The 17,277-nt window shown below is 39.9% G+C and overlaps 1 protein-coding gene across 2 annotated transcripts in view; it reads right to left on the reverse strand.

Annotated features, from left to right (window-relative positions):
• Window positions 1-17,277, reverse strand: part of Claspin (claspin) — a 99,414-nt gene that overhangs the window by 28,328 nt on the left and 53,809 nt on the right. For both annotated transcript variants that reach the window (XM_083118647.1, XM_083118649.1), the window contains 3 exons: window positions 7,956-8,166; window positions 5,709-6,150; window positions 549-700 (listed from right to left, as the gene is read on the reverse strand). In XM_083118647.1, the coding sequence (XP_082974773.1) occupies window positions 549-700; window positions 5,709-6,150; window positions 7,956-8,166 (805 nt within the window). The remainder of the gene's footprint in view (window positions 1-548; window positions 701-5,708; window positions 6,151-7,955; window positions 8,167-17,277) is intronic.

Consider the following 17,277-nt stretch of genomic DNA (forward strand, 5'->3'; position numbering starts at 1 on the left):
CTTACGTAATCACAAAAATACAGATTTTCTTGCAAAATAAAAGGAAAGTTTCTTTTTTGCATAATTTCCAGGATAATTAGATCCCACGAAAACGTTGCACGGAATTTATGCTGACCTTGTGAAAGACCAAAATGCCGGAAAAGTATTGGCTGGTATCGGTAGATGAATTCCGACTGATACTAATACATAGGTATCGGTATCAGCTCAGCCCTAGACAATGTCCATGGGCTTGAACAAACACTATAAATTTCTCAGTTTTCCGAGTGACTAGTTTTTAAATACCGAGAAAATAGTATTCACTTTTTCCCCGAAACTGTTTTATTTGTAGTTCTATTAGTTTCATCCTCGTTGGAACTTGTTGCACTGTTCACAGAAAAAGTTGAGTACTATTTTCTTGGTATTTATCTACTACCACATCTCTCATTTCCCAATTATGAATGACTAGATTTTGTTACTGATTCTTTAAAAAAAATTAAATCATCAGATTATTTCAACATTTTGAGAAATAAAAATGTCATAAATTCCACACTATTGAACAAAATAATTACCTGAGTAATCAAGCTTTCTCTTCCTCCTCTTCTTTTTTTTCTTTGATTGTGGATTCTCTGTCACCTTGAATACATCTTCTTCATCGTCTGAAACTATTTTTAGTTGGTCCCAAACAGCATTATCACTATTCTCTTCACCAAGTTCCAAAGTCCTACAATACAACATCACTTAATTGAATATATTTAATAAAAGAGTGTAACTCCTCACTTAATTTATTTGAATAATTGTTACACTTAATTGCATCATAAAAGTGCAGTGTAAGAGCAGGAAAAATGTTACTTTGTTGTTACAATTGACATAATAATTAGGACTGAACAAATACTAGTTTTCTATTAATGCAGATAACATTGCTAGGTGCAGGGAGTTTTCACACTGAAGTGACAAATGACAAGTCACAAAGGACATTTGTCACTTAGGTATAAATGCAACCTTTCACACCAAAGGACAAAAGTTGTGCATGCACCTTATCTCTTGCATGTTTGAGTGTGCAGGTTCCTCCACAATACTTTTTTTTTTAGAATGGAGAGAAAAGTGGTACTGTCGCTTGTCATTGTGGTGTGAAAGTTTCCATAAAAGTAAAAAAGGTAGGTTGGCTGTTAACCTTTTGCCGCCCAAGGCCTTTTTCACAAGTAAGCCTCTATTGCCCGAGCCGATTTTGAGTAAAATGCAGAGTTTCAATTAAATGAGTGTAGATCGGAGGCTAATTGCCCTCGAGAGATGAGTGATATACCGTTGTACGTGGAATGAACCAGAGATTCAGACTATATGAAATTTTTGAAAATTCGGTGTATATGTGGCGGGGGGGAGGGGGCTAACTCTCAAAATTCCAAAATTTCGGAAAAAAAAATTTGGTTCCCCCACCCTCCCCCCAAGAAAAAAGTACATGACAGTGTCGACATGCACATGGAAATGATCGCTGACATGTAAGGAACAGAAAAATATTTGCATTATTATCATATGACCAATGTAACTTGAGTTATACCCCCAAAATGCAGCGGTACCTTGAAATTACTATAGCTCAGAAACTAAATGCCCTAGAGATATGAAAGATATACCGTTGTACGCAGAATGAATCACAGATTTAGACGATATATAATTTATGCACATTCGGCGTATATATGGAGGGGGAAAGGGGGGGAAATCCCCTGAAAATACTTTTTTTTTTAAAAAAATGGGGTTTCGCCCCCCCCCCTTCCGAAAAAAAGGATATGAAAAGTTCAAAATGCACATAGAAATTATCGCTGGCATGTAAGAAACAGAAAAATATTTGCATCATTGTCGTATGGCCAATATAACTTGAGTTGTACCCCCGAAAGGAATGGCCACTGATTCAAGCTTCAAAATGCAGCGGTACCTTGAAATGACTATAGCTCAGAAACTAAATGCCCTAGTGATATGAAAGATATACCGTTGTACGCAGAATGAATCACAGATTCAGACGATATATAATTTATGCACATTCGGCGTACATATGGAGGGGGAAAGGGGGGAAATCCCCTCAAAAATACTTTTCTTAAAAAAAAATGGTGTTTCACCCCGCACCCCATCCCCCCCCCCCGAAAAAAATGTCAAAATGCACAAAATGCAAAATTTATGCAAATTTGGTGTATATATGGAGGGGGGAGGGAGAAAACCCCCAAAAATTATTTTAAAAAATTGTCACTTCACCCAAAAAATGTCCTCGCACTTGGGCACAAAATGACACCTAAGCACAACATTCACGGACGAAAAGCTAGAACGTAGTGACAAATGAGCGCCAATTCTTGCAGCTGCTTGAAATTCTATTTTTAGACAATGCTGGGTAACCACTGTTGCCACTTGTGCTAAAAAAAACAAAGGTTTCCTTCAGCGCGCTTCGAAATTCCATCCTCACAATGCAGATTCAACAACCAGTCTTCCCCCTCCCCCCCCTGCTTGCACCCTCACGGAAAACTTTCATTTTGACATCGGATACTGATAAACAAGCTTCCTTCGAATGCACTTAGCAAGAGGGAGTGAAAAGCATTGCTTTAGAACAACAAAGCCGGTCTTCCTTTGTTGGCAAAAAATTGACCTTGAAAAGAGACGCAAAAGAGAAGTCCCTTTTCCCACCTTTCCCCCTCCATTTTCATGAAGACAAAAAAAAATGCAAAAAACCATTTCTGTTAAATACATGTGTTAGGAACAATATAAAAAAATAAAATCGAAATTCTAGCCAAAAATAGAAAAGTTATAACGTAAAAACTACGACCTTGACACAGAGTCTCGATCGAGACGCTTGGCGTCCTGAGGGTTACTTTTGGGTATCTCGTTCGAGATGCTTGGGCACCAAAAGGTTAATCACTAACACCTGCCAACATTGGGAGTATCTCAGTCTGTAAAATGTCATGGTACTCTTTCTTTGTGTGTGTGTGTAAATAACCTGAAAGTTTCAGTCTGTGTATGGGACAGTTGGCCAGCCACCATCATGAGGAAATTAAGGAGCTATGAATGAGTGGCATATCCCGGTCATGGAAACCTACAATGACGACTGAAGGTACGTCGTACTGAACATACGTCATCCCCTAACTAGTTGGATGATCTCCCCCCCCCCCCTCAGCATGTGGGAGTGAGGCTGGCAGTACGTTGGCAGGCCCTGGCTCTCATAGGCTGTTGCGCCACAGGTTATTAAATAACCTGTAAATTATGCAACATGCATAATTTCAACTAATTTTACACCAAAATTGTATGGCGGAAATAGATTTCATGATTAAGTCACATCCATTTTCATATTGCAATAAATTTTACACGAGAACCTTCGAACATTGTACAGCTAAACACTGCAATGAGTTTTTGGCATTTGAAAAAAAACACTGCACATTTCTGCTGTGATCGCCTATAATCCTCGTAGCACTGCTTGCCGCTGAAGAACAGTTGGGGATCAACTTCCTTACTAGAAATTTTTACCTTTCAGGCCTTAAACATAATATGCTAAGTCATCGAATTCTTTAAAAAACAAGTCTGAAGTTCGTGATTTCAAGTTTCTATTTGGTTTCAAGAAAGAAGAAGAAGAAATTTGTAACAAAACAAGAACAGAAGAAACCAGAAAAGATACCAAAATTAAATTAGGCCCCCCAAACTAGAGCAGAAGTGAGACTAGCAATTAAAGCAAATTAAGAATGGCAAGGCTCCTGGAATGGATAACATTAGTCCGGAACTAATCAAAGCTAATGTGGAAACTTCCATTGACCTATTACAACTGCTGTTAGAGAAAATATGGAATGAAGAAACAGTTCCATTAGAATGGAGAGAAGGTTTAATAGTAAAGCTGCCAAAAAAGGGAGATACAATTAACTGTACAAACTGGAGGGGAATTACTTTGCTAAGTATACCAAGCCAGATACTATCGAGAATAATCTTAAATAGAGTGAAGGATGTTGTAGAATCAATATTGAGGAAAGAACAAGCTGGTTTCCGCACACAATGTAGTTGTGTCAATTTAATATTTACTCTGAATAATTCTGGAACAAAACAGTGAATGGCAAGCCACTTTATATCTTACATTCATCGATTTTGAAAAGGATTTTGACTCACTAAATAAGAAGAGTCATGTGGCAGGCACTAGTAGACTACATGAAGGACAGCTTACAGAATACATAGATGTTACAAATGGAGTGAGACAGGGCTGCATTCTATCTCCGACAATATTTCTGCTAGTACTAGATGCAGTTATGAAGAAAACAATGGGTTGTAGGAAAATAGGAATACAATGGGGACTCAAAGATAGACTAGAAGATTTAGATTTTGCGGATGACATCTGCTTGTTAGCACAAAGACTTAGTAACATGAAGGAGAAACTAAAAAGACTACAGGAGGAAGCGAAGATAGCAGGACTCACTATTAATGTGAACAAGACTAAAGAAATGAGAGTCAATGCAAGAAGAAAAGAAAAATTGAATGTTTGTCATGAGCTGGTTGAACAAGTCAAGTCATTTAGATACTTAAGAAGTGTCATAACAAAAGGAGGAGGTTCAGATGAAGACATACAAAATAGAATCAACAAAGCCAATGTGGCATATATACAACTGTATCCCATTTGAAAAGCCTGCAATATTTCTAGAAAGACAAAAATAAGGATTTTAAATACAAATGTAAAATCAGTTTTACTGTATGCTTACCAAACATGGAAAACCACAAAAGCTAACACAAAAAGGATACAAACCTTTATTAGTTGCTGTCTCAGGCATATCCTCAACATAAAATGGCCAGAAATAATATCAAATGAAGAACTATGGAGAGAAACTAAACAACAGCCAATTGCAACTCAAATAAAAAAAAAAAAAATGGACTTTGTTAGAACACACCTCATGAAAACCAACTGGAGCAATAGGGAAAGCAGCCTTAGACTGGAACCCCCAAGGAGCCCGAAAAATATGATGTCCGAAGAAAACATGGAAGATAACAATAATAGAAGAAGCAGCAGCTGAGAAAGGAAAAACATGGAGAGATGTCAAGGAGTTGGAGGCGTTTCACTGAAGCCCTATGCTCCTGATGGAGCAAAAAAAATTAAGTAAGTCAATTTGGTTTCACATGCTAAACATGCTACAAATTATTCCAAAACAAGATCAACATGCATCGAACTACTTAAAAACCCTGGCTTCCATCAGCAAAAGCCACAGAATATCTCCACACTGCCCTTACTCTGTTTTATACAATGTGATTGCCAATATGACTTTTCTTCACATTGGTTGCAGTTATAATTTGTACAGTGTGATTGAACTCTTATAAAATTATTTTTTATACAACGTTTTACAACTCATGATAGATCATACTGCCTTTAAGTTTTAAAAAATACACTCAATATGGAAAAGAAGAAATTAAAGAATGGGGAAAAAATAAATATTTCAACTAACCTGCGACAACTTTGCACCTTCATCATTTTTTTTAGTCACTAATCCTGGCAAGCTCAAAAAGCATCCACTTTTCTAGGTTTTGTGGGAACCCTGTCTAGATGCTGTGTAAGTGTGTTCTTGTAGTTCAGTGAAACTTTGTGTAGGTGTTAAGGGAAACTTGCATTCTACAACAGATGTTGACTTTTAGCACAATGTCTGGCTAAATCCTCTGCATAAAAAGAGAGATAAACAAATCCACTTTGATGTTTATCGTTTAATGCAAAACTCTGACACCTTTACAATTCTTACCTCTGCGACAAGGAAAGTCCATTCTGACTATTTTCCATTTTTTCTCCTTCAGTGGCACCACGTCCCCTGTGCATTCTGTCATGCATTTTCAACATGGTCAATTCACGCTTGTTCAAATCAGCGTCAGTATCTTCCGAGAACGTCAATTTGAAATCCTGTGAATCTTCCAACGGCAGCGTGATCTGTGTGCTCTGTGTCGTATGCCCATCCATGGTCTCAAAATTTCCAGGATTCGTATTAAATTTTCCCGAGCACAACTCTATCAGCTCATCCTGGGCATCAATGGCCGACTGGGGTTCCACCAGTTTCTCCAATCCATCAGGTAGGCTCTCGGGCAACTTCTGGCTGTTAAACTCATCCGAACATAAACCAACCAGATCATCTACATTGGATCTTGATTTGGGTTTATTAAGGGCTTCGGAGAAATTTCTATTTAGAGTATCTGCAAAAGAATCACAAATGTTCAAAATAAAGTGCTGGCTTGTTCAGTGCACTCCTCGTACTTTTTTCCTTGATACAAGGTTACTACCAATTTTTCCAAATCAAATTCCATAACTTTTCCACATAATTTCAAATAATTTTCTAGATAACTCTGTAAACTTTTAACTTACTATAACTTAAACTCTACACTAAAGCCCATGGCATAACAGCCCTCTGAGGGCCAGGTCCTGTCAAACTGCTTTTGTTAGGTAATACATGGTCAGGGCATCATATTCCATCGCCGCTGGTTTTTAGCTTTCAAAACTGAAGCCCACTACTACTACTACTTTCTTTTAAGTAAATCCCTAATTGCACTCAAGATGCTGGGTTGACACCGGAATTTTGAGGCCTCCTATCAGAAATTGAACCCTGGATCACTTAAACCACAACTAAGAGCTCTAACGGTACTATAACTCAGCTTATAGCATATACAATTGAGCTTGGAAATGTTACAGAAATGGCTCTAGTTGTACAAACCATTCTTAATGCATTTCCTTTTACATTGAAAGCACTTATAACAAGCTGGCATTACAAATATGTAAGAAAACCTATGTTCATTCTATATGCAGTGATCATTTTCAATTTACACAGACTTTTACAAGTTTTGGAATATTTTAATGAAATTCCACACTATTCTGTGACACATGGACATTTTAAAAGGCAAAACACATACTGTTCAAATAATTTTTTAACATACACATCTGAACATTGTTGATATTCACAAATTTCATACGGAATCCAAGTTTATAATTTGACTGATTTTGTAATTTGATGGTTTAATAATAAATACTCTGATATAGAGCGACCACAAGGAAAAGAATTTTCGGCGAAAAGTCTTTGCGCAACTTCCATTTCTTCCGTTCAACTCCGGCCATAAGGAAGAATGATCCACTCTGCCCCTCCCCTCCATGGGAGAGTGCAGTAGACAGGAGTGGCGGGTCTGTGCAGGCTTGTTTGCTTGTGGTTCCACTATAATTGAAAATTCTCCCAAAAATTGCAAAATTGCACCAAACCAGCAGCATGGAACTTTTTAGACAATAAATATTTCTCCAAAAAGCCTGGTATAAACAAAAATAAAACCATGTCAGACCTCCTATGCATTATGGGATCTAGTTCTGTCACCATTCACAAACAGCTGATGGTAAATGGTGAGAAGAATCAGTGAAATTAATACTAATACAGGATGTGGCATAAAAATGGGCTTTTTTAATTGCAATGAAACTAATACTATGTTTTATTTTTTATAAAATACAAACACATAAACTACATCCTTAAACATTGCCATTTGCAAAAATATGCAGTCGTATTCATATTTTGAAGTTTGTCCGGCAGGAGACCACCATTTTGTCATTGACACTCAGGAAATTGTCCATGTCAGGTTCCAACATCTGAAACCTGTCGGTTTCTACTTCAGTGCCCTTGTGCCGTAACTTCAAAGTTCTTCACCCACATCCTGATTGCATTGGCCGAGGGAATAATATCATGTCTCCAGAGATTAAAGTAACATCAATATTCTCTTCTCACAGAGGCAATAGTGTCACCATTTTTATAGAACGCCTTCACAGCTGTAGCACATTGAGCTAAACTCCAGCGATCCATGACACAAATAACAATCAATAAGTGTTGCCAACGACATTACAGAAGCTCTCTCAATGAAAAAAAAAAAAAGATGCATTTGTATGCCAAAACCTTTATGTACATACTTTGCAATAAACATGATTTTTTTTTACTATTTTACGCAAAGAAATGAAAACCGTTAATAAATACCTCCAAATTTTCCTGAGCACAGTGCTAGCAAATCGTCCATGTTATTCTGCGAGTCTACAGATTCATCATCAGTGAACAGCTTTTTTTGACTCATATGTCTCCTTCGATTACTGGAATCACTGGATGAATGTGAAGTAGACCGTTGTACTGATCTAGGAGTGTTATCTAATGATTCACAGTTTACAGATGATGAAGACAAAGAGTCTGTTGACTGAAATTATAAAATTACTTGTAAATATACATAAATATCTTTTCTTTCCCAGTTTACATGGAATCATTGTAGAAACTATGATATTCAGGTTAAGTAAACTCTAACCCACATATAAATTGCCCTTATTTGGAATTTTATTGATAAAAAATATACCTTTAACCTTTAAACAGCAGATAGAGGGCAATCTAATACTTAGGCCAACACTGAACCAAGACAATTACACTGGAACCATACTGTGGCCTGATTGATTGACTGATTTGGTTTATTTCACTTTTTTGCCACTTTCGTCTACTAATCACAAAGATGAAGATGATATGATGAAATAAGCAACATTAACAAAGAATACTCATGCCCAGGCTGGAATACAAACCGGACCCCTCACGTCAAAGTGTGCTGTACTAACCACTCTGCCGTGGATTGATTGATTGATTTAGTTTATTTTACTTCGTTGTGCCTCTTGCCTAATTTGCGAAGATGGGAATGAGTGATGAAATTGATGAATGGACATTCACAAACAACCAAGCCCGAGCAGGATTCGAACCCGGGACCCTTGGTTAGCAGCGCGATGTGCTAACCACTCAGCCACAGGGTCCGGCACACACTGCCATGGAAGTTGGCCCATACTGTGGCAATTAAGGTTTCAGAGACAGTCATGTTTTTATTGTTGTGTCACATGACTAAATTTACCCCTGGCATAGCAGAGTGATATAAGAGAGGTGGGGGGGAACCAGTTTCAAATGGCTTTTAACTTCTCTGCAGTTCCAATCTTCATTTCTCCTGCTGAAACTGAAACTTTGCAACTGGATGAACCCTTGTTCAGTGCAAATGTGACAGGCCAATATGTTTGTTGCCACTTACAACCCTAAAGTCTTGTCCCTAGAGGCGAGGGAAAAATCTCATGTTATGACCGATCAAAGATTGGGCATACATGCCCACACACAAATACCCACAGACCCAACTTAAGTGCAAGGGCCATTAGGTTAATTAGTAAAGGCTTAGGAGAGCTATTTCCCAAAGAGTTATACTTTCCCCCAATTAGCATCATGGGTAATGATTACAAACAATTTGCTACACACATGGGATGAACAGAAATGCTTTATTTATTAAAAAGTAACAATTTTCAGGCAGACAATAGCCATCTTGAATACAAAAAAACATGTGCTCCAAATCATATATTTGCTAAATCCCTTATTTTTTATTAAATATAAAAGATAACATTTGTGCATAGGTAAAATAATGTCTAATTTATTAAAAGTAAACTCATTTTTAGTTATCTGGCATAAATAAGCCAGAAAAAGTAAAAAAAAAAAAACACTTTTGTTTACATTTTTCAACCACCTGATAACTCTGCCTGAGAGCAGATCAGGTGTTGTGTTGATGGCTAAAACCAGTGTGTTAATGGCTGCGTGGGCCGTGAACAATGAACTTACACTGGAAATAGGTATCCAAGACTCATATAAGTTAAATATGGACCTGAGTGGGTGTTATCACACAGGATATGGTAGCCAAGACATTTTAAGGTTCTGAGTGCAATTTTCGCCAATGTGCCGAAATCTGTGTCCCATACCCAAAGTGGGAAATCCAGACCACATCGTTGGCAAGAAGGAGTCATAGGAACATCCATTAAGAATCCATGAGCATCCATGGTTATATCCAGCAATCCTTCCATAAAAAGCCTGGAAAGTGCATCCATCACTCCCCAGTCATTATTACCTCAAGAAAGCAGGAATTATCCATTTTTTTGTCTTGTGTGCCCCATAAATTGCCAGGTGTCGGGATGTGATTTGTGGTTGTGAAAAAGTGTGTGGCCCCCAGGTATGGAACGTATTATGTAAAATTGGCTGATCTGTAAGTACCAAATCTTTTGTATATTTATTTTTGTGTTCTTTGTGTAACAGTGAAGATGTCCATGTTTGGTGGTGGCCATGTCACAGGTTATGTTCTTTATTGAATAAATGTATCATTTAAATGTGATCGACCTGATATCATTGACGTGAACCGTAAGTCTACTAAAGCCTCCTCTACCTACCATTTTACATTTTAGGCTAAAGTTCGTCTGTTGGTTAGCAGGTCTCCCAAGGGATACCTGTTATAATCCATGGAACACCACACACAGCATAGGGTCTGCGTGTGGCAGCGTAAAGCATTGCTATTCTTTTTGAATAAGTGTTGTTGTTTTGTTTTTTTATTCTTGGTTGATTTAGCATACTCCACCAAACTCTCCCATTAAAAAATGTCGCTAAATCTCTAAGAGTCGAATCATAATCTTAATAGCAAATACATTAATATTTTTTCAAAGTAATAAGTAGTAAAAACCCTTATACGAGATTATGAGACTCAGAGGTAGCAAGTTCACAATGGATACCAGGTCGAAATCATTAGAACGGCCAGCCGGCCACATGTCATCCCCCAGTGGTAGTGGTGATTCCCAACTTGCCTTAATCATAGCCATGCTCAAAGAACAAGGGCAAAAGATTGACAATCAAAGGCAAAAGATTGACAGTCAGGGAAGGGAAGTCATCCAGGCATCAGTTGAGATGCATACAAAACTGGAGGCTGTTCGTATGGAGTTCCAGGCCAGACTGGACTCCATCCACAATGCAACGACTAAAGCCTCAGAGGTACTTGTTAGGTCAGTATCTTCAAATACGGACAGGATAAACAACCTAGAGACAAAGTGTAACAAGCCAGAAAAACAGGTTAATAGGGACTACATTCAGTTATCCGAACAAGTAGGTGAACTGCGGGAAATAGTGAGAGGGGTAAATGGCGTAGAAAACCAGACCACAGTAACGCAACTCCTACGGAGGTGCCCTGGAGGAGCAAATTCGTTGAGTGCAGTCGAAATGAGACTGCAGATGACTGACCTTGTCGTCTACAGTTAAGTCGGGAGCTGTACTTGCGTAGAATGGAAGAGAAGACGCGAAGGTGAAAAAATTAGGTTTGTATATTTTATGAATTTTACGAGTAGTAATTAGCTTCCTTGGCGTGCAAGTTATATTAATTTTGAGTGTGGTGTACACGAGAAAATGGTCACTCATGTCCTCATAGACAGTTCGTGTAACTGTGTACAAGTGAGGGTTTGAGGAATAAATGTGGTCGATTAACGATTCGCATGTCCACGTAATTCTTGTAGGCAGAGTAACGAGTTGTTTGTGTCCTAGGACTGATAACATTTCCAATAATGTATCCGAGTCTTTGTTATCTTTCAGCAAATTTACGTTCATATCTCCAAGGAATATTGATAGATGGCTTGGTGGTAAGCTACTGATCATCCTTCGCAAGATATCGCATGCTTTTCCAACCGATCTGCTAGTGATGACCTAGTGTTCCTCAAGTCACATTTACAAAGTAAGGCCTTAGAGAGACAAACTCATAAACTCTTTCATACATTCTTTGGTTCACTAATTTGTATTAGTCAGATAACTTGCAATATTTTTGATCTTATACATTGTGTCAATGGTATATAAGTAATCCGCATGTAAATTATATGAAGCTATGGAGATGTAGTGCCAAGGGATACAACCTGTACATCGTCAAGCTCAGACTACTACATCCAGGTTTAGCATCCAGAGTGCCTCAAAAATGCTGATTCCTCAAAAACCAAATACTTCCCGAGTGCTTCGGTGGTAAATCGTACAGGTAAAAGATGAGGTCAATATCAACATACACTCAGGGACAACATAATAAATGCTACTCAAAATTGTGGATCGAGTTCTGTTCTGTCTGAACACAGAACTGGTTATGTAAATAGTGTAAGGGATCTATATTTCATTTTAGTGCATTTAAAATATTTTCAATGACATGACACATCTTGTATCTAGAGTATTCCAATTTTATGTTATCATATTTGAGGGTATGCTATAAAACATCCCTCGAGATCAAAATGCAGAAACAAAATGAGTAGGAATCCCTACCACCACCATGTTTGAATAGGCCAAAGGTAAAAAAATGTCCGTACAGCCAAAACTGAGAGTGGATATTCACCACCGAGTCAGCCAAACTGTGTACAAAATGGGGCAAGTGATAGTGTTCAGTGATCCTTCACAAGAGTGCCACCATCCCAAAACACATAGGCTCAGGGGTGAAGAGGATATCGATATATGACATCACAAGCATAATGCTGGAACTATCCACCATGTCCCCAAGGGCAAAGGGAGCATCCGGAGTGTTCAAATGTTGGTTGTCATTTCCCAAGAGTACTGTGCAGAAATTAACAACCATGGGAAACAGGAACACATCCACAGTGCATATGGTGTACGTGCATAGGAGCTAACGGGAACAATCCATCTCATTCAAAGTAAGGAGAGTGAGCACTATTCCGTGTTATATCTGAACTTGTGTATGCAGAATATCCAATATATGTATATATACCTATGTATACATGTAACAGTGTCGAAAGGGTAGAACAGTCCACTCCTTTCAAAGTGAAGAGAATAATTGGTAGTACGAGTTACGTACAACTCATAAATATATTATTCAATATATCTGCAGGGTGTCTACTAACCTGGGAAACCTGGAATTAGCCTAGAATCTACTTTTGTACCTGGATAACCTGGAAAAAGCCTGGAATTTAACCAGAAACCTGGGTTTTTCTCAGTTACCATTTTCACTACATATGTCCACTTCACTTAGGGGCTTATGTTTTGTGAGTACATGGATGGCGACCACGGGGATACCTGAGCAGAGTCTGTCACTGCCTCCACTTGAATTTTGGGGGGAATGCTGCGATTCAAGGGATTTCTTCATTAATTTCGAGAAAGTCGGTGAAAGCATGGTCCTGGGTATGACTTTAAACTGCCCCTCTACAGCCCTTAATCTCTTTCTGGTTGTAGTGTCTTTTCTCTGAAGTCCGTATTATTTCTTTTTAACATACTGACTTCTCTTTTGTATGAGAACATATGCTTTCATTTATAGCTGCTGGTAATATTTTTAAATGTCAAGAAAAGGAAGAAAGTTATACTAGAATATGTTGTACTCAAAGAATTCCAATCTGAACACATTGTTTTTATTACTTACAGAATTATTGTACAAGTGCAAAGTACATTTTGTATGAGTATATTTTATGAATAAATTTTGTAAAAATAAAGTAACTGGCCATTCCCCATCCAAGAAGAATGTGCAGTAACATGTAATTATATAAATTAACATATGCTTAGAATTTAAATTAATAATTTTTATAACTTTTGTAGTAAAAACAAAATGTAAAAAATATACTAACGGGTGGCGCACGAAAAACCGAACGCTGCCACGAGAAGATACAAACAAAAAATAAAATAAATAAAACAAATAAGAAATGCAAAGGAAATAAGAAATAAGCTAATGCAATGGTCTGTACTTACTTAAACGATCTTGTCTTTTAAAGTAGGTACTGAAAATGACCGCCTTGTGCTTCAATGCACTGTTGTGCACGCCTTAACATGTTAACACGCCAGCCCAGCCCTTCTTCTTCTCGATGTCGTAACTCTCTGGTCTACCGTTTTGCCTGGTTGGTCTGCAGAGTATTCCCCTCTCCCCACTTCCCTTGTCAGCATGAGGGCCGGTTAGTTCATTAAACTCTCCAGCCTAAATATTGCGTATTTTGTGGAAGCAGGAAAGGTTCTTAAAAGTCCTTGCCTTGACTCAACCCACCCAAAAAGTTGTTAGTTGCAGAGTCTTGCTCCTAGTTGGAGATGAAGCCTGCTCGAAAAAGGGTTCTTAAAGCTGCCCACCGTAAGAGTAGACAAGAGTTATAGCCAGAACGACGAATTCCAGGCCACTAATCACCTAATTTTGCAAACTTTATATGAAATAATATTGTGACAATGGAAAGAACATTTTTCGAAAATTATTTTTTTTTTTTGTAATGGAAAATGATCAAAAGACTACTTTGATTTTGCAACATAGGTAATTACCATTAATTTTTGTACAATATATTTACATACTAATTATTGTGTTTCCATTTTTCTTGCCTTGCTAACGTATGTACGAAGTAAAGATCTTACATCGTAATTTTTTTTCATCCGGATGTGACGAACTGAACTTGTCATTACATGAAATACCTCTGTTTTTGACGGGAAATGCAGCATGGAAAAGCGGACGATACATATCGCTGATATCACGATATGGAAAAAATATTGTATTGTATCGTCTGTGACAATACATTGCGATATCTAATTTCAGATATCGTTCATCCCTAATGCCCACATAATATTATTTACTAAAAATAAATTGTTGTTCTAATTTAAAGCATGTGTGTTTTTCATTACAGGACATTATGCCTGATCTATGCTGATGAAAACGAGTTACTATTCATGACCCTATCATTAATAGGGTCAAGACTTTTGAATGAGGCACTATAAAAAATAATGTTGGGACTTCCATATATGGTGTCTTCTAGCTTTTATATATATATATATATATATATATATATATATATATATATAATGGATAAAAGCAAGGAGGGCCAAAAGGGCTAAGTAAAAATCAAATAAGGTAAAAGGAAACACTCACCGGACAGTAGGAAAATTCAAAATTTTCGCTAATTTATAGCATCATCGGTGTGAGAAGAAACAGAAGATGGAACCGGAAGTTGGGGTCTTGCAGAGTTGCCAGGCCCCCAACATGCCCGCTATTACCCGACCCCCCTCTACCATTGCCCACCCCTCCCACACCACCACAGACCCCCCTGAAAACCAAAACTGCACTCCCATACATCGCACCTTGGGAAACAACCAGTCCACGGACAAACCCACCCCTACCAGATCCATGACCACCAATGACCCTAACCCACTCAAAAACAACCAGACTGTACTCAATTTATCCAGCCATAAACTGAGCACTGATGAAATAGCTGTTTTATCCAAAGGCCTCACCTTCTCCCCCACAACTCCCCCCAACCAATTCCGCCTACTTTTTGACATACACACATTTGCTCGCAGCCTCCGATGGCAACATTTCTGGGCCAAAAATCCCTCACTCCAAACTACTACCAGTGAAACCCACCCGAGCCTCCTTCAATTTAGCCCCCCCTCCTCCCAAGATCCACCCCCCCCCCCTGCCCACCAACCACCCCTTGGAAAGATACATCACTGCCGTCATTTCCACCACCTCTGACAGCTCATTCTTAAATAACTTTCACAACCAACCTAACCTCAATCCCCCCCCAACAGAAAGCTCTCAGAGACCTCCGCAACAACCACAACATCAAAATCCTCCCAGCTGACAAGGGGTCCACCACGGTGGTCTTGAACTCTCAAGACTACCTGGCGGAAGCCAACCGCCAGCTGGCTGACCCCTCCACCTACAAACCCACCACAGTTGACCTATCCGCCGAACCCCTCACCAAAATCCGGGACTTCATCCAAACCCGCGGCCCACCTGAAGGCCTAACAGCTCGTACCACCGCCATGTTAATACCCGACAATCCCCGCAACCCCCACCTTCTATCTATTGCCCAAAATCCACAAACCTGGCAAAACTGGCAGACCCATTGTGTCCAGCTATAACTCACCTACAGAACGAATCTCAGCCTTTGTTGACTCCCATCTCCAGCCTCTTGTGAAAGCTCTGCCCTCCTACCTCCGTGACACCAACCACTTCCTCCAGAAAATCAGCACCCTCCCACCATTGCCCCCAAATACCATCCTTGCCACCATTGATGTCACTTCCCTCTACACCAACATACCTCACTCCCATGGCCCCCGCTCCATAGAATTCTATAACAATAGCAGACCCAAACCTCACAACCCCAGCACCAACTTCCTGACCCACCTAGCCCACCTTGTCCTCACTTGTAACAACTTCACCTTTGAAAACCAAAATTTCCTACAGATCCGAGGTACAGCCATGGGTACCAGAATGGCCCCATCCTATGCAAACCTCTTCATGGGCCAACTTGAGCAAGAGTTTTTGGCTACCCAACCCCTCCAACCCCTCCTCTGGCTCCGCTTCATCGACGACATCTTCATGCTCTGGACACATGGAGAACCATCCTTGTCAGCCTTCCTGGACCAACTTAACCACTTCCGTTCCCTAAAATTCACCTGGACACACTCCCCCAACCAGATCACCTTCCTGGATGTGGACGTGCACATCGAGGGAGGACACCTGACTACCTCCATCCACATAAAACCCACCAACCACATGCAATACCTACACTTCTCCAGCTCCCACCCGTTCCACACCAAAAAAGCAATTCCATTCTCTCTGGCCCTCAGGGGACAGCGCCTGAACACTTCACCCACCTCCCGCCAGAATTATAACCTCCGCCTACACCAGGCCCTGGTTAACCGTGGATATCCCTCCATCCTGGTCACCAAGCAAATATCACGAGCTGCCTCACATACCACTACCACCAAGAAACCTGCTGCCACCAACCCACCTGCACTCATCACCCAATATCATCCCCACCTCAACAAAATCAGGCACACACTGCACTCTCTTCTCCCAATCCTCCACAGTGATCCCGAAACCAAAAACATATTTCCCGACAAACCCAGGGTGGTTTTCAAACGCCCCCCTAACCTCCAAAACATCCTGGTCCACAACACTCCTTCACCACACATCCAACACCCCCCTGCCCATAAATGCAACCGACCCAGGTGCAAGACCTGTCCCATCCTCATCACTTCTCACACCCTCCAGGTGCACACGGCCACTGGCAAATTTACCCTCCATCCCAAAGGGACCTGCTATGCCTCAAACCTTATCTACATCCTCACCTGCAACATCTGTGGTGATTTTTACCTGGGGGAAACATCAACGGCCCTCAACCTCCGCATCAATAACCACCGCTCCTCCACCCACAACCTGGACTTCACTGTCGCCGTCCACACCAACCACCACAACATCAGTTTCAACGACTGCTTCTGGGTAGCGATCATCCACCTCCTACCCCAACCAGCCAACACCTCTGTTCGCAAAAGATGGGAGAGGGCCTATATATCGGCCATGAGTGCAACCACTCCACCTGGCCTGAACAAGGCCACCCAGTAATGCCCAACCCTCACCCACCCTCCCACCCTCCCTCCCAACTCATCCTACACACTCACAGTTTACGACGAGCCTGGTGACGAAACAGTGTTTTTTTTCGTTCTACGCACCGCTTCTTCTTCAATGGGGACCTGGCAA

Source organism: Lepisma saccharinum, chromosome 3, assembly GCF_977018435.1.
Source record: "Lepisma saccharinum chromosome 3, izLepSacc3.1, whole genome shotgun sequence".
Taxonomy (NCBI): domain Eukaryota; kingdom Metazoa; phylum Arthropoda; class Insecta; order Zygentoma; family Lepismatidae; genus Lepisma; species Lepisma saccharinum.